Below are 22,653 nucleotides of genomic sequence, written 5' to 3' on the forward strand. Positions count from 1 at the left end.
CACCCCTAGCGTCGTTGCCCACCTCTCAATTTTAAAAACACGTAGACACTGAGGGCTATCAGGAGGGGCTATGCGCTTACCTGCTGCTCTCTGGCAGGTAGCTCCATGCCCTCCTGGGTTTTAAATGCACCTTAGAACACACATGCATCAACACTACATAGGAGCGGGCGGAGGGAGGTTTGGAGTCTTCTCACACCCCTGTTCTCTCCGACCTGCTGGAGCGGGGGGCCAGGAGGAGGAGTTGGCCGTCCGACTGGGGTCTGGAGTGTGGGGCCTCCCTGCTGCTGCGGAGTCGGGGCGGTCTGCCTCTCCCCACCGCAGGGAAAAGGGTAACACCACCTGGGTCTGGGTGCAGTTTCCCCCTCCAGGGGCAAGGGTACCTAGACCCGGTTCTTAGAGTACGCTTGGGGAGTGTGATTGTGTGTACAATGTCTCTCTGTCTGTCTCCACATTGGTTGAGTGTTGAGTAATTGCATATGAGAAGATTAGTGAGTTACATTTGCCCTCTTAACTTCAGGCAGCCTGGCCATTCTCCTCTGACACCTGACATCAACAAGGCCAAGATAAGTACTGTTCAGTAGTAATCCCAGTAGATCATCCATTTCTCAAATACTGAAACCAACAACCATGTAAAAAACTACTTGAATTACCTTTACCCCTATTCTGATGCTTGATTAGAACTTCTGCAGGCTGGTGAGTGTATATTGGCACTTACAACAGCAATTTACAAAATCTGAGCTTTAACTTCTGCTATGAATCAAAACAGGGCTGCTTTGACTCTGTAAATTAAAAAAAAAAAATAACAGTGACTGCTCCATCAGTTAAACTGTATATGGTTGTCAGTGTCATGGTCCTGGGTCGTTAGACCCAGCGTTTTGTGTTTACTGTTCCTATTGTCCTGTGTTCTAGTATTTATTCTGATTTTGGTATTTTGTTCAATAGTTCTCAGGGTTTTGATTCTTAGTGTTTTTTTTTATTCCTGCCTGTGTGCTTTCCCGGTGCTGTGTTCGTGTTCCTGAGTTTGTTTGTAAAACTGTTTATGATTTCCTGTTTTACTTTGAAGTTCTGTGTCTTGTCATGCCCATTAAGTTCAGCTGTGTGTTCCTCCTGTGTGTTCTTTCCCGATTACCTTGTGTCTGTACTTATAGTGTGCTTCTACCTATGCACCCCATGGGTTCGTCTGTGTTATTTTGCGTAATCTGGTGTTCTCAACGTCTCTCTGCTCCTCATCCCGTGTGTCTCCGTATATTATGATTTCAGGTTTGGTTTCTAGTTTTCCCAGTTTAGTTTTTGTCTAGCCTGTTCCACATTTCCTGTTTGCCACTTGCCACACTGTAAATAAAATTCCCTCACATCACCACCACTGTCTGCAACTTGGGTCCTCCTTCAATACATCACACGACTGCTTCCCCAGCTGTGACAGTTAAATATGTAGTTTAGTCTGCAGCACAAACAGTAAGACTCACAAACAACAACAATGCAATATAACTAAATCATTCGTGTCTATAGCCTTCCTCTCCCATTAATTGTATCACAAGACCATAATCTAAAGGTCAAATAAAATCATATTTCACCCTGCTTGCCCTGCTCACTATCTCTGCTTCCACTGAGTCCATCCAAAAGTTAAAACGGTAGTTATCCACTAAAATACAAATGTATAACTTATAAAAAATCTTACTTGTATAATCGCAGTTCTACTGAACTATTTCTGTATATAGTATGGATCTGCCAAGGCTGTTAACTGCTCCAACCACCCATCTGTATGGAAAAATATTTACAGATATTTCAGTCACATGGCCATTAATAGTATGTGTTATTATTATTTTTAGGCTGTTTCAGTGAATATTTTAGAATACTAAATTAACATCAAACTCTCTTCTTACAACTACAAATATGCAGCTAGTATTTATATTAATGGCTATGTACATATATCACCACCAAAGCTCTCAGACAGATGAATCACCATTGTTTGACATGAATCAACATTATTTGTGCATTGCAAAGTTAATTTAGTTTTCTCTCCTTTCATTTTTTTATGGGGTAGGGGCATCATATGCCCAGATAATACAGGGCACAGGACATCATATTAAGTGAGGAATGAATGTTACTTATAGATACTTTAATGACAATAACATCTGTATCCTAAAAATGTTTTATTGCATAATAATAAAATAAAATGAATACAAAATTTAAGAAATCTTTATTGCAGTCACTTATTATTTAAGTGTTCAAATTCTTTGTGACAAATTATCCAAGTACACAATAGATACTGTGTGTGTCTCACCAGAGTTAGAGGGGTTAGTTTAGACCAGACAACTTAATGTAGCAACTTCAGTAACAAAACTACAGATAGTACTTCTGAGGACAGTCGTCTGAGGAAATTCAGTTATAAATTTGCTCCTCTATGCCTTTAAATGTCTTCATTTACTCAAATGCATGCCAAATTACCACAAAAGCTGATTGACATATGTGACTAATTGCACTTCAGAATTTCAGAATTTATGTAGTCTTACAGCCATTTTAGGAAACCCTACCAAAACTGGTGTGAAGACATGTATATTAACATGTTTAACTCTTACCTGGCAATGAATTAAGTGTCTGTAGGTAATGTGAAAGATTTGTTCATTGTAATATATCTGGATGCACACTCTGTGTCATAGTCCTTCTGTCCTCCTGGTAGTCCTGCCAGTTTTTCTTTCTCTCCAACTTGGCTTTCTCTTATTCCTCTTGACTGTTTGTGTGCCTATATGTGTGTGGGCGTGCATGTGTGGTAACCACACCTTAATTTCAGAGGCAGAATCCTCTTGTTTTTTGCACTCCAGCCTGGTATACCTACGGTAATCAACTCACCTGCTCCTCATCTGGTGATCAGTTGGCTCCCTTCAAATATGGAGGACATTATTATGCCCCTCTGCAGCCCCTAATCTCTTTGCAGTGGCAGTGCAAGAGTGTTCAGCTGTTGCTAATCAATCACACCTAGTCAGGTGTGGATAAAGGCATACTTGAAGTGGGCTTTCATAAAGGCTCACCAGTCTTTGTCTTAGTGGTACCAGCTACAGTATTTTAGCCACCTTCTTATGCAATTTAAAATAAAACCTCTGTGAAATTCTGGTATTAGTCTCCAAATTTATGTTGTGGCTTTTGAGCTGAGTCGTAAAATAAATGGGGGCTTGTCCAGGATAGTTTGGACATTTTTGTGGAGACAGAATATCAGTTTTTTGTGTCTATGCTTGATCGTTTAACTCTTAGTGGTAGATACTCATCCCTGTTCCGTAAATCTGTTCACCTGTGTAAATGTCATCCTTCTCTCTTTGGATTTATGCATGAGAGTTGGAGAAAGAAAACTGTTTCACTATCAAGTCTAAAGATGGAGTGGAATCTATCGGCCCATCAGCTTGGATTCTGTATATAGAAACTCTGGATGTCTTCCCTTTATTGAAAGACACTGTAAATACGTTTTTTCACATCACTGTCAATAAATTCACCAAACTGCATTCTGAGTCTGTGTTTGAGTCCTGGCTGTGTGACAGAATGCTCGAGCCAAAAATGGGCTCAGTGGACTCAACTGTGTTCTTGTCGCCGGCTTGTCCAGCAGGAAACTCAGCTGGCAAAACACAAAGCTCTGCTGCTCCACATATCAACAGAACAAGATATATGGGAAGAGCATGTTTTGAGGGGAGCATATTTTCATAAATTATTGGAAAAAATGAAGTCTGAGACTGTACAGTCTGTCCAAGCTGGAACAGGAGGCCATGGAGAAGTACATCACCCTCAGATGCCTGAGTCTCTGACGTGGTAGACTGAATCCATGATTTGTAATTGGTGGCATATGGTCTGGTTCACTTGCTATTCCAGCACTGACTGGACAATAACCTTCATCCAATGTCTGTTCTGCTGGTCCTCTCTCAAGAATGATGTCCAGGAATATGTGTCTGCTTGCCAGGTTTGTGCTAAAAATAAGGTTTGCAGCTCTCCACCCACGGGACTCCTCCGATCTTTTCCTACACCTGGGAGGCCTTGCCCTGGCCTTTCCCCGCTCGCCAGATAACATAGTCATCCTTACTATACTTTTCTAAAGCAGCCTACTTCATCAGCTTACCCAAACTGTATCCTCACTGGATGCCCAAGTAATGACTCAGCATGAGAATTCTTTGGGACATCTTGTTGGATTGTGGTCCTCAAATTACCTCCTGGGTGTGAAAAGAGTTTTGCTCTGCCCTGGGAACCCAGGTTAGTCTTTTTTCTGGGTTTTACCTGCAGACATTATGACCAGGTGGAGAGGATAAACCAGAAGCTGGAGGCCTCCCTCTGATGCACAGTGTCCATGAATCCCTCCACCTGGAGCTCCCAGATAGCATGGGAAGAATATGCCCATAACTCCCTGACATCATCAGCAACTAGGCGATCAGCCACCCTCGTTTCCCTCTGTGGAAGGAGAGTGTTCTGTATTGTCTGTGCAACACAATTTCTGCACATGTCCGCGGCTCTGGAGGGTGACACAGGTAGCTCTGCTTCGGACAAATGAGCAGAATAAATAAAGTGCCGATCATTGCAAGACATCCAAACCCTATTGCTTAACAGGTTAAAAGATTTTGGCTTTCCACCAAGCATGTTCTGTTACGGATTCAATCTTGCAGACTCTCCTACTTTCATTGGACCACTTGAGATTTACTCTTTATTTAACCATGAATGTGCATGGAACATGGTCGTCGGAGTCCATGTTTCTTGGATGGTATTACAAGACAGGACATGCCAGGGTTACAAGAGCATTCTAAATTCAGGAAATTTGGATAAAATACAGGGTCATCTACTAATTGGTTCCATTGTTCCATTTTTCCTTGGGAATGACAAAGAGTTGTCTTGTCACATATGAATTCGTGTGTGTGTGATTGATAAACCACTTGAGGGTACCAGTTTAGCACACTGGGTTTAACAGGCAAACCATATACTGTAAGGCCCCATGTCTTCCTCCTTGCATTCTTGTCTTTTCTTTACTATTCTTTTGGACTAAAGGTTTAAAAGTCCCCCAAATGTTTGTTATGTTTTGAATCAAATGAATTAAAAATCTTACAAATTGCCTTCTTCAAGAGATCTACAACCAGATAAGAGATTGTATATACCTTTGTAATGCCCAGTGCAGCAATGTTTTGGCTGTAGGAAGTGGTGCCATTTCCAGTTCCCCACAGAGCAGCAAGTATGCAGCCAATACCCTCTACGGCGATGCCTCGGTTGACAGCGTGTATGGGTGGTGGAGGGGCACCAGACAAGCGAGCACAAGCATAGTAGTCACCAATAGATTCCATGGTCGATGCCAAGACCCCGGCCATCATACCCAGCACTGATGACAAACTCACTGTGGGCACACCCCATTGGCCTGTGGATGCAGAGGAGGCATACTTAAGCTTTCCTAAACTACAGGAACAGGAAGACTGAAATCATGTCAGTGGCTACAGTACCTAATAGATGAATCAGTCATTGTCAGTTTTAATAAACATGAAGATTTATTTATTTGCCTGAGTAAAAAATTGTAGTTTGAGTGCCCATTAGTTTAGTTTGATCAAACCATTTTTGTGCTTTTTAATTGTTTAACTTATTTTAACACTCTGGATACTTTAAATCATGTCGGCAATGATGACACCTGGTCTGTTGGAGCTCACTTGCATTCACATGTCATATTACATTTCATTTAAATTAATTTTTTTAAAGAGAACATTTTCTTAAATGCAAAAAATTATAAACACTTTCAAGTAGAGTCAAACCCAAATAAAATAAGATATATATGTATAAACTAAAGTATCTTTTATTTTTTAAATCTTTACTCATTTTGGAAGGTTTTATGAGTTTTTGTACATGTGTTGCAATGCGTTAAAGTGTGCAAGTGAATGAGTGAATGAAGAGACACAACCATATCAGCATTCTGAAGTTTGCTCTGTTCTTCAAAGTTTTTGTGCTGTTGAAAACAAGATGTTATGATGCTGTAGACGTTAATTAATATTAACAATAATTCATGGTCCAACCTAAAATCCCTCAGGTCAGTGGAGTTTTACAGGCCCATGTATATTTTTATTGGCTTGTGCAAAAAGCTTTAATATTTATATTTTTAATTATTAGTGCAATTTAATTGAGACAGTATTTTATATTACTTTACTTTCAATCAATGTTACGAAAACCTTGAAATACACACCATGCTCCCCTTTAGGTTCACCCCTGTTCGCTTCCATCTAAAATAGGAAAGCTGTCGTCAGCCTTCAGCAAGATGTATAATTTAACCATAGTATCAGACTAAGTCAGCATCTCATCTGCATATTTTAATGTAGCCTTACTTCTGATTTATTTACTAGATTATATTTATATATTGACTCTTTCCCTAATTGATCTTTTTTACTTAACTTCAGTAATTACTTCCTCTGAACCATCGGCATGTCTTTTAGAGCCCATTCCCACAAGACTACTCAAAGTCCTACCCCAATATCAAAAATTATTGAAAAAGTAGTTGTAAAGAGAACTGAAGAGTTTCAGCTATGAAACAATAGAGAAACAGCATTATTTAACGTTACAAATGAACTTTTAATGCCCTCTGACAATGGACTCATCTGTGTGCTTGTCTAATTTCCCCTTGTGGGACAATAAAGAAAATTGAATTGAATTGTCCTGCTAGACCTCAGTGCACCATTTGATACTGTTCACTTTAAATGTTTTATTACAGAGAATTTCCCATGCTTTAGGTATTAGAGGTACTGCAATGCAGTGGTTTGAATCATGTCTATCTAACAGACTTTAATTTGTCCATGTAAATGGCAAGTCCTCTTCACACACAAAGGTTAATTATTGAGTTTCAATGGTTCAGTGCTTGGACCTGTTTACAATGTACACATTTCCAATATTTTATTTTAATTTTTTCAGCATAGAAAACTCCATCAACAAACAAATACAGCTCAGGCGCTGAGATGATAGGACAAGAAATAGCACAATAATAATAGTCAATAGGGAAAGACAAAAGAAAAAAGAAAGAAAACATTAAAATCAGAAACTACCAGTATCCATAACAAATTAAATGTCATGAATATGTAATAAACAGGGAAATTGCAGTGCCATGGTACATGTTTATACAACGTGAGCTTTCTCAAGATGAGAACAAAACGGAGTCCAGGATTTTGAGAAAACATTTGCTGCAGGTGTTTGCAGGTATCGAACTTTTTCCAGCTGAATGACTGATAACATGTCATTGAGCCAGACACTGAAGGAGGGAGGAGCAGCGGACTTCCATTCCTTTAGAATAAGTCTTTTCGCAATCATCATTCCGAGGTCGATTGGCACCCGCACAGTCGCAGGGATAGTTCTGGAACGTACACAGCACAAAAACTGCAATTTCTGGATTGGGTAAGATGGAAATCCCATAAGCTTTAGAGTACCAATCAAATATTTTGGACCAAAAATTGGTCAATGAGGGGCAATGCCAGAAAGCGTGAGCCAATGTGCTCTCTGATGTTTTACATCTGTCACATATGGGGGAAGTTGAAGGATAAATTTTGTGTAGTCGAACCTTGGAATAATGTAGCCGATGGACAATTTTAAATTGTATTAATTGATGTCTGCTGTTAACAGAGCAGGAATGAATTTTTGATAGGCATTTGTCCCACATTGATTCTGATATTTCTATGCCCAATTCCTCCCTCCAATCGTCTCTTATCCTCGTAGTCTGCACTTCAATGCTGTCATCAAACAAACGTACAATTGTAGAAATCAAATGTTTGGAGTAAGGAGGGCTCAGGAACACCTTAAAAAGGTTATGTTCATGTGGAACATCTTGGTAATTCTTCATATTGGATTGCATAAAATGCCTGACTTGTAGGTAACGGTAAAAATGTGAATGCGGTAAATCAAATTTTTGCTTAAGTTGATAAAATGATGCAAATTTTCCATCTATATAAAGATCTTTGAATTTGAGTAAGCCCTTCTCCTTCCAAACATAGTAGGATTTATCATCCCAAGGAGGCAAAAAGGCATGGTTATCACATATTGGTGCCTGCACAGAGGAGTTTGGCAGTTCAAAAAAACCTCTAACTTGGTTTAAAATCCGCACAGATTGTTTCGGAACAAACCCCAGTTTCTTAAGACTCTCAGCCCTCCCTACTTTTGAGAGAAGCAGGGCCTCTAGAGAGGAGCCCCTTACAATGCAAGCCTCCATTTTAACCCAAAGGGGGATGTTGAAATCACCAAGATCTGAGGATGTCTGCTGCCAGAAGGTCAAGGCTCTTAGATTTGCAGCCCAGTAATAATGTTTAAATATTGGTAAACTCAGACCTCCCTCCAATTTGGATTTTTGTAGATGTAATTTTAAAATCCTAGGATTCTTGTTGTTCCATATGTAAGAAGTAATAATTGAGTCCAACTCCTTAAAGAAAGAGGAAGTGAGATAAATAGGAAGATTTTGGCAAAGATACAGAAATCGAGGAAGAGAGACCATTTTTATGGAATTTATACGACCAACCATAGATAGGGGAAGAATTTTCCATGACTCGATGTTATGCTTTAATGTTGACAAGAATTCAGCAAAGTTCAAGCTAAAAATTAATTTGGGATCTTTAGGAACAGTTAATCCAAGGTATGTGAGATGGTCGTTAACTATCTTGAATGGAACGTTACAAAGAAAACTCGGTGAACCGGTTTTAGATAAAGGCATAAGTTCACTTTTAACCCAGTTAATTGTATATCCTGAAATTTTGCCAAATGAGGTGACCAGATTAAGAAGGGATGGTACAGAGTCTTCTGCATTACGCAGGTATAATAGTACATCATCTGCGTACAAACTAATAACAGTTTCAACCCCTCTGACCAAGAGCCCTTGTATTTTTGGATGTGCTCTTATCTTAATCGCAAGGGGCTCTAATGCCAGAGCAAATAGAGCAGGAGACAGGGGGCAGCCCTGCTGAACAGAGCGCTGCAAAGGAAATGGCACCAACCTCTCTCCATTTGTGAGAACTGAACAGGTTGGATTTGCGTATACAAATTTTACCCAAGATATAAATATTTCACCAAACCCAAACTTCCGTAATGACTCGAACATATAAAACCACTCAACCTGATCAAAGGCTTTGTGTGCATCAAGAGCTAAAATTGCTGCTCCTGCCGAACTACCATGGTCAGAATAGATGGTGTTGAGAAGACCTCTAACATTGAAAAAAGAAAGTCTGCCAGGGATAAATCCCGTTTGATCGGGGTGAATAATAGAGGTCAAGTACTTGTTCAGTCTAGTTGCTAAAATTTTGGTTATCACTTTTCAATCAAAAATTTGAAGAGCAATTGGCCTGAAGTTAGCAGGATCTGAGTCATCTCTGCCTTTCTTCAAGATTAACGAAATATTTGCTTCATACAGAGTTTGGGGTAGTACGCCCCTGTTTTTAGAATCACGCATCATCCTAAGCAAGAATGGAGCAAGACCATCACAAAATTTCTTATAAAATTCTATGCCAAAACCGTCAGGGCCTGAAGCCTTCCCAGATGCAAATGACTTAATAGCAGCTACCACTTCTTGCAATGTAAAGTCCGAATCGAGTTGATCTCTGGCAGCTTCATCTAGCCTAGGCAGACTGAGAGAATCAAAAAAGTCATTTAAGGCAGACTGTGTTACATTCAGCTGGGATGAGTACAACTCCTGATAGAACTCTCTGAAGTGCTCATTAATTTCTATAGGGCTTGTTAGAAAAGCACCAGATTTAGATCTTATTTTGTGAATTGCTCTCGAAGCTCGTGTTCCTTTTAGTTGTTGCGCTAGCAATTTACCGGGTTTGTCTCCTATCTCAAAATGTTTATGTTTCAGCTTCAGTAGTAGGTTGGTAACCTGGTCACTCATAATTGCATTGTATTCGTATTTGAGTTTTAATATCTCTCTGTAATCCTCAGGTGATTTAGAATTCTGGTAAGCCCTTTCTAGACGAGGAATGGCACTATTAATTTCAGAAAGTTGCTTCATCTTCTCCTTTTTGAGGCCTGAGCTATAGGAAATAATTTCACCACGCATTACGACTTTTAATGTTTCCCACAGTGTTGAATCAGAGACCTCTCCGTTGTCATTTGAGTCAAGAAAGTCCTTGAGTTTGGGTGTCAATGTACACATTTCCATTAGGTAGTATTATTCCATTAGGCATAGCATACTTTTTTTTAAATACAGAAAAAGTTGGATATGTAAACCAAATGACATACACCAATTAGTTCAACTCCAGGAGTGTCTTAAAGACATAAAGAGTTCTAAGACGTCTAATTTCACTTTACTTCTAAATTCTGATGAAACTAGGGTTATTGCACTTGACCCTAAAAATCTTACAAATATGGTGTCCAACCAGATGCTTACTCTGGATGGCATTACCTCCAGTAACACTGGCAGGAATCCTGGAGTTGTTTTTGACCAAGATATGTGGTTTCTTTCATTTGCGCAACATCTATAATATTTAGAAACATTCTGTCTCAGATACTGAAAAAGTAGTAAATACACGTATTACTTCTAGACTGGACTACTGTCATTTGTTATTATCAGGATGTCTTAAAAGCTCTCAGAGAAGTTTTCAGTTGATCCATAATGCTGCAACGAGAGTAGTGACAGGGACTAGAAAGAGAGCATATTTCACCCAAACTGGCTTCTCTTCATAGGTTCCCTGTTAAATCCAGAATCAAATTTAAAATCCTTGTCATTACATACAACATTGTCACAACTTTAACACAACAGGCACTAAAGCAGGGGTGGGAACTCCAGGCCTCAGTGGCCGGTGTCCTGCAGGTTTTAGATGTGTCCTTGATCCAACACAGCTGGTTTAAATGACCAAATTACCTCTTCAACATGTCTTGAAGTTCTCCAGAGGCCCGGCAATGAACTAATCACTTCATTCAGATGTGTTGGTCCAGGGTGATATCTAAAATCTGCAGGACACCGGCCCTTGAGGCCTGGAGTTCCCCATTGCTGCACTAGAGGATGCATTTATTTTTAAATCTGGCTCGCCAGTAGACTTTTTTAGCTATTGAAAAGATGATTTTCCCAGCATCTTTGAGAATTTGCAACATAAAACTTTGTTTTCAGTTCCTTGATATTTGGGGAAATCTCTTCCTTTAGCAATCTCCTGAGCAATTTTCCATTGATTAAAGGTATAAAAGGTATATATCTATTTCTACTGTACCAAAATCTTCAGATTATCACCAGCTAAACCCAATAAAACCCAAACATGCTAATTAAACTTATTTAACATTCACTATCTTTATCATTGTCTGCACTATTGCAGTTAATACTGCTTTCAGTCTTCAACTTCTAACATTAAAAACTATCATGTGCTGTCAAAATTCTTTGGGTTCACAACAGGACATCATTAAAAGGCAAGTGTTTTTCCTGCCATCATTTCAAACAATTTTGTGTATTTGTTTGGCAAGTATCGGCAAGTATTTGCTAATCTGCTCATCTGCCTTCACACACATCAAGTTGAGTGACATCCCATGGTTAATGCAAAGGGTTTAATATAATGTTGGCCCACCATTTGCAGCTATAACAGCTTCAAGTGTTCCGGGAATTTTTGACATTCTTCCAGAAGTGCATTTGTGAAGTCAGACACTGATGTTGTAAGAGAAGGCCTGGCTCACAGTCTCTGCTCTAATTTATCCCAAAGGTGTCAGGTTGAGGTCAGGACTCATGGACCAACGTACAAATTATGGGACCTTGTCCCCTTCTGTACTTTGCGTTGTGACTGGCTTGGATGCAGCTGTTTGGCCATTGAGACCAATTCCATGACATTCTCTATAAATTGCTCTTCTATATACACTGCACTATTCTGAAGGCCACATGAACTTTGGAGGTCTGTAGTGAGGCCAGAAGGTTGATGTCATATATACACTATGCACCTCACCTTTGTTATGATACCAGTAGCAGTTGACGGTGGGATAGTTAATAACGAGGAAATTTCAAGCCTGGACTTGTTGCACAGGTCGCATCCTATAACTGTGTCATGCTGGAATTCCCTGAGCTCCTGAGAGTGACCCATTCGTTCAGAAGAAAAGAAGGAGTAGACGCAGTTTGTACGCTTTCATCCTTGATTTTATATGCCTATGGCCACGATTGGAATATCTGAACTCAGTAATATGGATACTTTTGTACCATCTGTAAACAGCAGATGATAGGTGCAAACAACTAAAGTCCTACAGCTGACTTTCCCAGCATGTTTATTGAATAAAAAAATACTGACATCAAGCTGAACCTGTGAGTTTCCAACAGGGAAATGCATTTTATACCCTTACCTGGACTATATATTGTTCCTGTTACAAAATGATATTGTTTTGCTTTGATCTCCTTTTTGTTTTTGTTTTTAAAAAAGGTCCCAATCCTCTACAAACATGTGTTCTTTCAAACTACAAAACAGACATTCCGCAGTCAAATCCCACATGACTTCTTACCAGTCAGAGCAAACTGACTGTTGGCACAAGGTGTTATGCCTCAATCAATCTGTCACTCTTCACTTACATACCAAGGTTTTAGCAGATACGCATTAAGCAATCAATCATAAATAAATGTCTAGTTTCATATCTAATCATGTGTGAATCAGTTAACAGCAATTGTGCAACATTTAACCCTTTAAAGCCAGTCGGAGCAGGCACGCTCTGTTTTGCATAACTATTTTTAAATCCTGGTAGAACTGCAACCACGTAAGCTAGCGCAATATTTTTTTTTGCATATGAAACCGGAGGAGTTGTACTTACATCTTATGCCATCAGCTTTTCCTAGGTCACAGTTTCCTTCCACATGTAGCTTTGCAAAAATTGCATAAAAAGCGCTTGCAGCAACAAAAACATAATATTGCCGATCCGATCAGCTGTTCGTAACACTTCCTACGCTGGAATAGAACTATCACATGTCCGCCATTACCTGCCCGAAATAGGGAGTGACGTCATAATCTCGGAAATGTAGTTTTTTACCATCAGGGCCTTGTAAGCCTATACTGGTGTTTTTAAAAATTATGTTTGACTTTATGACTTTCTGTGTCGTTTCTGGGATGCTTAGGACTCATATTGCACTGCTGGAAATAGTTTATTTTGATGCATATGCTGTTTTTTTTTTTTTTTTTGCAAATTTGCACTATAATATTTATTTTCGTTTTTCCTGCAGTACATAAAAATTGTTGTCTTTCAAAAATAAAACTATGAAGACACTCAAAATAAATTTCCTGTGGTTGGAAACTATTTTGTGCAACTATTTTGTATTTACAGTTTTGAGGGATAAGCCTCTTAAATTTCTGTATTATATGTTAAAAAAGCAAAAACTTCTTTCAACATTTTTTCCAACAATTACTATGCACTTAATGCATACATATTATTAAAATTTGGGCTATAATGGTTGTATTGATGTATAGCAACTTGAAATGCTCCCAAACATGGCACTACAGCATGTAAAAATATAATATAAGCTCTGGTGGACTTGGTTCTATGGTAGGTCAAAGGGTTAACTAACCACAGTTTTGCATGTTTATCAAGAGTAGCCTAATGAGAAGCAAGCAAGCCAAATGGTAACATAACTTCTAAGAATTTTTACTTTATTTGTAATACAGCAATAAATGGCAGATCTTTAATAATGCAGTTACTACAGGACTTTTGCAACTTTATATGTTTATGAAGCAAAGTAGTTTCCCTAATAAGGGTATTACAACTACTAAAATTAAAGATTTCTGAGGAAAGGTGTTCAAGAAAATTAAAAAAGTAAACAAAAATATATATATAGTAAAATAAAAGAACTGTTTGAAGTATGATACCTATTCACTTACCAGGATAAGGCACATGGAACCATGGAGAGTTTGTAACAGCATCCAGGTTTATGTCGGTTCTGGCTGAGAAGCCATACTTATCAGACTTTGAAGGCAGGACATCAAAAATGGTCAGCAAGAAACAGATAAGCCAGCCACCACACATGCCAAACAAAACCTGGAATTTGTTATCAAAAACAGAAAAACAAAAAATTTAACTAATACAAAAAATGCAAGTCCGAATTTGTTTTCAGTAACACTTTGAGGTGATAAGATGTTCCACGTGAATCTATCTTAAAACCAATAAACCAGCCCTTTCCATCCACACCCCTTCGTCAAATGTAAGATGGTGGTGACAGCTTAAGCACGATCACATTATTGATCAATTTGGTAGATGTACTTCTGCAGCTGTCATAAATATGAGCCTGAATACATGTGCATACAGTTTGTCTGGGACTCCAGTGGGTTTTTTTTAATCATCGCATTTGTACAGGGATTACATGGGAGAAAAGAACTGTGCACATGAATGCTTTTATTTAGGACATATCGAGGAAAGTGAAAGCATAACTCATAGTCAGGCAAACATGCAAGCAGAATGAGCTCATTATATTATCTAAATTTCTGCCTTAAAGTCATCATGATACATTGATCTGTAGAATCCATGAATGAAGATAACTGAGTGGGATTCATGGAAAGTTCATGGGTAAACTTGAGATAATTAATTCTAGAAGATTTCAGTTACCAAGTATCATATCCATTATAATGATAGCCTAAAAAAGAATATGACTTGACAGAAGATTGTGTGTACTTTTGTTTGTGGGTACACATTATGTGTGGGTACACATTATGTGTACACAATCTTTTCTTAGATAGAAAGAAAAATACCATATTTTATGATAATGAATACTGATGAATAGCTAGAGCAGTTAAGCATTGTTTACTCTAATATCAACAGGCATTTAGATGTTGTTGGTGTTTTCAGACTTTTCTGGAAATATTTCTACCCACCATTTGATCTTTTGCCATTCTTTTAAATCTCTATTTTTTTAGTAGCTTAAAAAGAAAGCCATGGATGATGCTGTCATCAAAACTTTTTTTAATTTTCTTTTATCTGCAGCAGAGATGTAGCTGCTGATATGAAACAGATCTCATTCTAGAAAAATGTTTATTGAAAGCATGCCAAGTTTTGATGCTTGTTGTCTTCTTGGGAGCCACAAAAGGATTGTGTTTCAGCCGAGCACAGACACTTTCAAGGTATCCCATTGCATGAACATGAAAGAGGAAAGAACAACAGCTTAAAAATAAATTATATTATTTTTTCTTTCTATTTTCAAAACGATTTTTTCAAAAGATTTTTTTCCCAGTGTAATGTTATCAGCACTATAGACTGCCATAATAATGTTTAAAAGTAGAGGCAATATCATCCCTACACAGAGTTAAAAGGCAGATTCAACATACTAGTGTTTAACAAAAAGTCAAATTGTAAACTTGTTTTCAGTATACAAATGTTGTCTATTATACAAATAGACAACATTTAGTTTTTTCAAGTCTAACTTGACTGGCAGACTTTGACTTGACTCCACATGATTTCACAACTTATTTTTCATTAAATTTTTTATGAAGCAAGGTTAGGATGGTCGAAACTGTTTTTTTGGGGTCCCATCATTTAATTTGATCTTTTTTATCACAACGGAAAGCAAGTGAAACATATTAGACTTGGAAATTTTGACAACTCACAGAGAACAGCTTGAAGAGTGGATACTGGAACACCATCCATTTTTTATTCTTGTAAGAAACCATTGGAACATCAACGTTGCTGAGATATTGGGAGAACAGTAGAATCAGACCCACTGTGCTATAGGAAAAAAGAAAATGGGATAAAATGTGTTAATCATAGTAATTTCCCCAAAGGCTTGGCCCTTGCTTCCAGCTATTTGTGGAATTTCTTTTTAGCAGGGCATGGTTCACTGTTACAGGGAGGTCAGGGCAAGTGAAAACATGCCACTTTACACAACAGGCATGGCTGGTACTTGACACCTGAAAATGATATGTTTTTGTAACACTTTAAATGTGATGAAAGATGTCATACTGTGCATGAATACTGGTCAGATAGAAGTAAAGAGGTGATTTACAAATAAGCTGTCCATGTCTGCTTCTACAAGCTGCAGGATATGGACTGACACTTCTATTGATGGATGAGGGCCAGAGAGAGACTGCTGAAGTTATGAAGGATATGATTACTATCCATATATGGCACCAGGAGGTGGATGTGCTCAACCTTTTAAAACCCACAAATATCTCTCTATATAACAGGATTAGTCTGCATTATCTCAAGATAGAAATGTTAAATGAAGACAGATTTCACAGGGTAGCACTAGACAGGGCACAATTCTTAGCTGGAGATGTGGATTAACACAGTAGGCATTTATGTTTTAAAAATAAATGAGGGTAAATTTGTCAATATAGAATTAATGTCATGATGCTTGAGACTGATTGTGGTTTTTGAATTTGACCCCATATTTCAGTCTTGGTTAATGGTCGATGTTCATGGTGGTTCTAGTATTTGAAGATTTTATTTTTATTTCTATTTTAGGATTTTGGTTTGGTGTTTTGATTTCTCTCAGTGTCCATTTCAAAATGTCCGCATTCATGTTTGTCAGGCTCTTTTGGCTTCTTGTTGTTTTATTTGTAGGTTTGCATCATTTGTGTGATTAAATACCAAGGGTGAACCAGAAAGCAGAGCCAATGGAAAAGGTAATCAAATAGTTTCACAGCCTTTATTGGCACACAGAAAAGATGGATATAAGTACACAGGGGTCATGGGAGTTACCAAAGAGGAGGAGACTGGCTTCAGAATGATCAGCTCGGAGGAGAGAGAGGACCTCAAATCAAAACAGCGCCCAACTATAAAAGTGCTTTCTAGAACTGGAAGTATCATTTCTACTGGCGGATATGCATTTAAGAGCACGTCTTCCCATGGACTGGTTCTTATGTTGTGCTTTTCTACTTTGCTCTGAGTACTCAAAGCACTATACACTGACTCATTCACCGATTCATACCCGTTCATAAAAGAATTCTTTTTGTATGCTTCTTCTACACAAGAGCTTTCTATCTAACATTCACACATTGCATCGGAGAGCAACTTGGGGTTAGTATCTTGCCCAAGGAGCAGGCAGGGATCGAACCACCAACCTCATGATTAGTAGGTGACTTGCTCTCATAGGTAGAGCGGGTCTTTGTTCTTTGCCAGGTATGGCATAGAACAGAAGGAGAGAGTGTTCGCCCTGGAGGCAATAAGATCTACTTCCGCCTGGCCAAATATATCCCATACCTGAGCTTCTACAAAGAGTGCTTCAGTTCATTACACCAGCCCATGTGTGCTTGGGGTCATTGCCCTGTTGTAATACCCAATTGTATCTAAGTTACAACTGATGCTTTCGAGCTATAATGAAGAACTCTGAAGTAGTCTGCCACTGTAATTATTAAGTCCACTGTGTTTTGTACCATTTCCACTGGTACACTGCAGTACGTTGTTATAGCTCTGTGCTTAACAGCTGGTATAGTTTTATTTGGGGTTGAATGCCTGAGCCTCACTCCTCCAACAATACTTGTGTTAACTATGGTCAACTTAATTTCTGTCTAATTTGAACATAAAACCTTTCTTTGCAAGCATTCACTTCAGAGGAATTATGGAAAGCTCAGTATTACCAAAACATTCAGGTCCACGGTGAGTCTATGTCTTTTGACAGCAACCATAGAGGCAAGTGGCAAGTAAAGCAACGTGTGAATATGGGTTTCCTGTCCAGTTAGAATTATATGCTTTGATATAATAAAGACAGAATTAGGACTGGTAGACACTTCTGATGAGCTTAGAGACTTCTTTCAACATATTTTCCAACATAAAGCTAATCAGGATTTTAACTCACAGAGCAGCTATTCCCCAGTGGCCTCCAGACTTCTTTCCAGCCTCAGTAAAAAGTGACAGACCAATGAGATTGATGGTGGGAGCGATAGCCAGAGGACCAATATATCTTAGCACAAGGCCCACCAGCCCAGATAAGCCTAGTGTGAGCTGAAGGAGAGAGGATACCAGAATGGCTCCCTGGATCTGTGGAAGATAAGACAATAAGGACGTAATGTCATTCCCTATGCCAACATAAAGGTTTCATATCTAAAATTAAATGCTGTGCATCTTTTGCCATTATAATGCTTTCGTTTGACTTTAACCTTTCAAAATTAAGTTTTAGGCCTTTTGCAGAACTCAGTTTTAGAACATGAAACTCTAAAAACTGTTCAAGTTAAAAGTCTCACATTTTCACTGGTTTGACCCAAAATCTGAAATTTAGGACAGATAAAATTGAAACAGACTGTCTATTAGCGATTTAAAAATAGCAGAATTCAAGCAGTTGTGTAATTTGAGCACATGCTAACAAAGAACTTCACATTGACAGCTAGCCACAGTTTCTAAATAGTATGTACTGTGCAGCCTCTGATGAGAAATATCTATCTATCTATCTATCTATCTATCTATCTATCTATCTATCTATCTATCTATCTATCTATCTATCTATCTATCTATCTATCTATCTATCTATCTATCTTCATTGATTGTACTTATTTGTATTTTTGTATTTCCTTCTGATATCTGTACCCGAGCTGAGGTGACGCAGAAATTTCCCCATTGTGGGATCAATAAAGTCTTATCTTATCTTAATGTAGCTTTTCTCTCGTTGGGTTCTTCACACTGTCCTTTTTCCTGTTTGTCGAGGGACTTAAAATGAATTCAACTTCACATTTAAATGTTAAGTCTTGACAACATATTTTTCACTTCTTTGCTTATTTATACCCCCCCCCCCCCACACACACACACACACCTTGTTTTGTTTTTTTAACCACACAAGTGAACATACCTCACGCATTCTTGTCATCCAGACCTCATCTGAATTTTCCATTTGTAGCTGACTGGTGCCATTATGAAACTGCACCAATGGTTTCACAGGTGCATTTGGCACAGGACACTGCCACTTGGGTAATGCAAGAATTGCCAGGGTTGGTGTGATGAAACTGAATGTGCCACCCTGGAGGATTGGTAACCTGCAAGTCAATAATTTTAAAGTTAAAGGTCAAAGGTCACTTGACCAAATGGTGTAAAGTCTCTTCTGATTACGCTTGACTTTGTATACTCAAAGCAAACCTGAAGATAATTTTTATTTTTCAAAATAACTACACTGATTTTACTCTCTCACACAGGTATATACGTATATAGATCAATCTCATGAAATAACAATCCATAAGATTGGCCTAAAAGTTAACTTTAACCTTAAGTGGCAAATGGACAATAATCATGCTGATGTTTTTCTCCACACATAATCATTTAACTGTCAAAATAAATTGCTGCACAGATTAGGCGGACTTATTATTTATAGCTGAGGAGGAACCATGGTTCATTCTTCATTTAGACACTTTAGGAATTGGCAGTTGATTATCACAAATGGAATCCCTTTCCTGATATTTCAAGTTTGTCAAAATATGTGACATTCAATTCATCCTGTCTTCCTCCCTTAGCCCATCAATCATTATCTGACTTGGTGGTATGTGTACCTGTCTGCATAGAGCTTACGACAACCTGTATCGATCAATCGTTTGTTTATTTTCTAGTCTATCTATGATATGACAGTGTTTTTCTGATTTAATTTAATTTACAGCATTTTACAAATCAGTTAGTGCTTGTAAAACCTATCTGCAAATGTATAGTATAGTGTACAATCCATTGGTTTTATTATACTGTAATCTGCCAAAGGGTAGTCAAGCTTTGTTATTACAGAGTCCTGTAATGTATTTTTTGGGAACGAAATCAAATGTTATTTCTTTCCTCTTAGTTTAGACTACACTCGTGTCATAGTTATGTACCTATTTTCCCCGTGCCATATGCTCATAATGAAGAGTGAGAATGCAGTTTGTGTTTAAAACTAATTCAAACATCCAGAGAAAAAATTTCAAACTAAATAAAATACACCCATAGTGTTCATTCTTTAAACAAAGGATTTGGCTGTAGTGCGATATTAATGTTAACCCCTCCTTGGTAGGACTTCCCAGCAAGTCCTGGCAGTAACCTGAATAGAATAGAATAGAATAGCCTTTATTGTCATTGTACAGAGTACAACGAAATTGGAGTGCCACTCCCTTGGTGCAAGTTTCAATAATAAATATAAATGTAAAATATAAAAAGTACAAAAAAAACAATCATAAGTACTCAAACAATAGTATGTACAATATATACAGGATAGCATCATTAATATAATGACAGTATGAATAGCAGCATAATATAATGACAGTGACGGTATGGAATAGGTTCAATTGTTTTTGTGCTTATTTACTACGGTGATAGCTCTGGGAAAGAAGCTATCCCTGAATCTGTTTGTCCTGGTTTTATGTGACCTGTACCGTCGGCCTGACGGTAATAGTTCAAACAGTTGGTTGCTGGGGTGAGAGTAGTCCTTGATGATATTGCCAGCTCTGCTGAGGTACCGAGAGTTTGCAGTGACCTCCAGGCTGGGCAGAGAGCAGCCAGTGATCTTCTGGGCTGTGTTGATGACCCTCTGCAGTACTTTCCTGTCCGCAGCTGAGCACCCTGCATACCATGTTGTTATGCCGTACATTAGGATGCTCTCTATGGTGGCTCTGTAAAATGTCACCAGCAGCCTCTCCTCCAGGTTGTTCCTCCTGAGGACTCTCAGAAAGTGGAGACGCTGCTGGGCCTTTTTAACCACCGCCGTGGTATTTGCAGTCCAGGAGAGGTCATCAGAGATCTGCATGCCCAGAAACCTCATGGAGTGTACCCTCTCCACACAGTTCCCGTGAATGTAAAGTGGGGCCGGGTCTGCTCTGCCCTTCCTGAAGTCCAAGATAAGTTCTTTAGTTTTCGTTGTGTTCAGTTGGAGGTTGTTAACTGAACACCACTCACTCAGTCTGTTGACCTCATCTCTGTAGTCCGACTCATCCCCCCTTGAGATGAGTCCAACCACTGTGATGTCATCCGCGAACTTTATGATGGTGTTTGAGAGATGGGTAGGGGAGCAGTCGGATGTGTAGAGCGTAAACAGGAGGGGACTCAAAACACATCCTTGTGGAGACCCGGTGCTGAGTGTGATGGTGCTGGACCGGTGGGGGCCGAGTCTGACAGACTGTGGTCTATTTGTCAGGAAGTCCTTGATCCAGAGGCAGATGGGGGTGGAGAGTCCCAGGTGAGACAGTTTCTGGACCAGGATCTCTGGGATGATATGATTGAATGCTGAGCTGAAGTCCAGAAAGAGCATTCTCACATAGCTTCCTCGGTGCTCCAGGTGACTCAGCGCAGTGTGGAGCACTATGGAGATAGCGTCCTCGGTGGTTCGATTTGTCCTGTAGGCAAATTGGTGGGGGTCCAGAGTGGGAGGCAGACCGGCCCTGATGTGCTGACAGACCAGTCTCTCAAAACACTTCATCACTACAGGCGTAAGTGCAACAGGCCTGTAGTCATTTGGGCTGGCCACAGCTGTCTTCTTGGCGATGGGGATGATGGTGGAGGTTTTGAGGCAGGGTGGGACGGTGTTTGATGACATGGAAAGGTTGAAGATTTTAGAGAAGACTCCGGTCAGTTCGTCAGCACATGCTCTGAGAACCTTTCCATGTATTCCATCAGGACCTGCCGCCTTCCTGGGATTCACTGACCTTAGAACACACCTCACTTGATGCTCCCTAAGTGTTAGTGTGCCAGTGCTGGGGGCGGGTGGAAGTGGTGTGGCAGCTGAGGGCCTGGTCGTCTCAAAGCGGGTGAAGAAACGGTTTAGATCCTCAGCCAGTGAGGCATCAGTCCTAGATGTTGCCTGGTTATTGCTTCTGCAGTTGGTAATGTGATTGATCCCTTGCCACATTTTTCTGGGGTCGTTGTCAGCAAAGTGATCTTCAATCCTCCTCCTATAGACAGCCTTAGCTTTCCTGATGCCTCTACTCAGGTCTGCCCTGGCCGCCCTATACGCAGCCCTGTCCCCTGACTTGAAGGCAGTGTTGCAGCTTTTTAGGAGGGATTGCACTTCATCCAGGGTTTTTGATTTGGAAACACCCTGACCCTTTTGTTGACGGTGACATTGTCAACACAGTTCCTGATGTACGAGAGTACAGTGTCCGTGTACTCCTGGAGGTTGTGGCTGGAGAATAAATCCCATACAGTTGTTGAGAAGCAGTCCTGCAGTTGAGAAAGGGCTCCTTCAGGCCAGGTTTTTATTGTCTTTGTCTGGGGCTTTGTTTTTCTCAGCAGGGGGGTGTAGGTGGGGGTGAGGGACATGCAGAGGTGGTCAGATCCAGCCAGGTGGGGGAGGGGTGTCGCTCTGAAAGCATGCCTGATGTTTGAATAGACATGGTCCAAAGTGTGTTCTCCTCTCGTAGCAAAGTTCACAAACTGGACAAATTTAGGAAGCACAGTCTTTAGGCACGCTTTGTTAAAGTCGCTTTGTTTGTTTATGGTGTTGAGCAAGAGGCTGAGAGCCGTGCTAACGTTAGCATCCGGCGGTATATAAACAGCTATCACAATAACTACTGTAAACTCCCTCGGGATGTAAAAAGGTCTGCACAAGACTGCCAGAACCTCCAAATCAGGAGAACAGTGTGTGTGAATGATCCTGCTGTTACAACACCACTCGTTATGCACGTAAACACATAGCCCCCCTCCTCTGCTTTTACCTGAGTTGCTGTTTCTGTCATGCCGGTGTAGCGTGGGGCCTGCTAACTCGACTGCAGCGTCGGGAATCAGCGGGTGAAGCCACGTCTCCGTAATAAGAATAATGCTGCAGTTACGTGCAAAGCTTGTGTTGGCTATCTGTAGCTCCAATTCGTCCAGTTTGTGGGT

The 22,653-nt window shown here is 39.6% G+C and overlaps 1 protein-coding gene across 1 annotated transcript in view; it reads right to left on the minus strand.

Annotated features, from left to right (window-relative positions):
• The window catches only part of LOC146570163 (solute carrier family 23 member 2), a 64,309-nt gene that overhangs the window by 15,627 nt on the left and 26,029 nt on the right, over positions 1-22,653 (minus strand). The window contains exons 4-8 of the mRNA XM_085283024.1: positions 18,680-18,863; positions 17,696-17,877; positions 15,507-15,624; positions 13,791-13,947; positions 5,121-5,374 (exon numbers count right to left, since the gene is read on the minus strand). Of these exons, the coding sequence (XP_085139150.1) occupies positions 5,121-5,374; positions 13,791-13,947; positions 15,507-15,624; positions 17,696-17,877; positions 18,680-18,863 (895 nt within the window). The remainder of the gene's footprint in view (positions 1-5,120; positions 5,375-13,790; positions 13,948-15,506; positions 15,625-17,695; positions 17,878-18,679; positions 18,864-22,653) is intronic.

This window comes from Mchenga conophoros, linkage group LG7, assembly GCF_057382185.1.
Source record: "Mchenga conophoros isolate Kocher_MC1m ecotype Shallow Benthic linkage group LG7, M_conophoros_male_GT1.1, whole genome shotgun sequence".
Lineage (NCBI taxonomy): Eukaryota > Metazoa > Chordata > Actinopteri > Cichliformes > Cichlidae > Mchenga > Mchenga conophoros.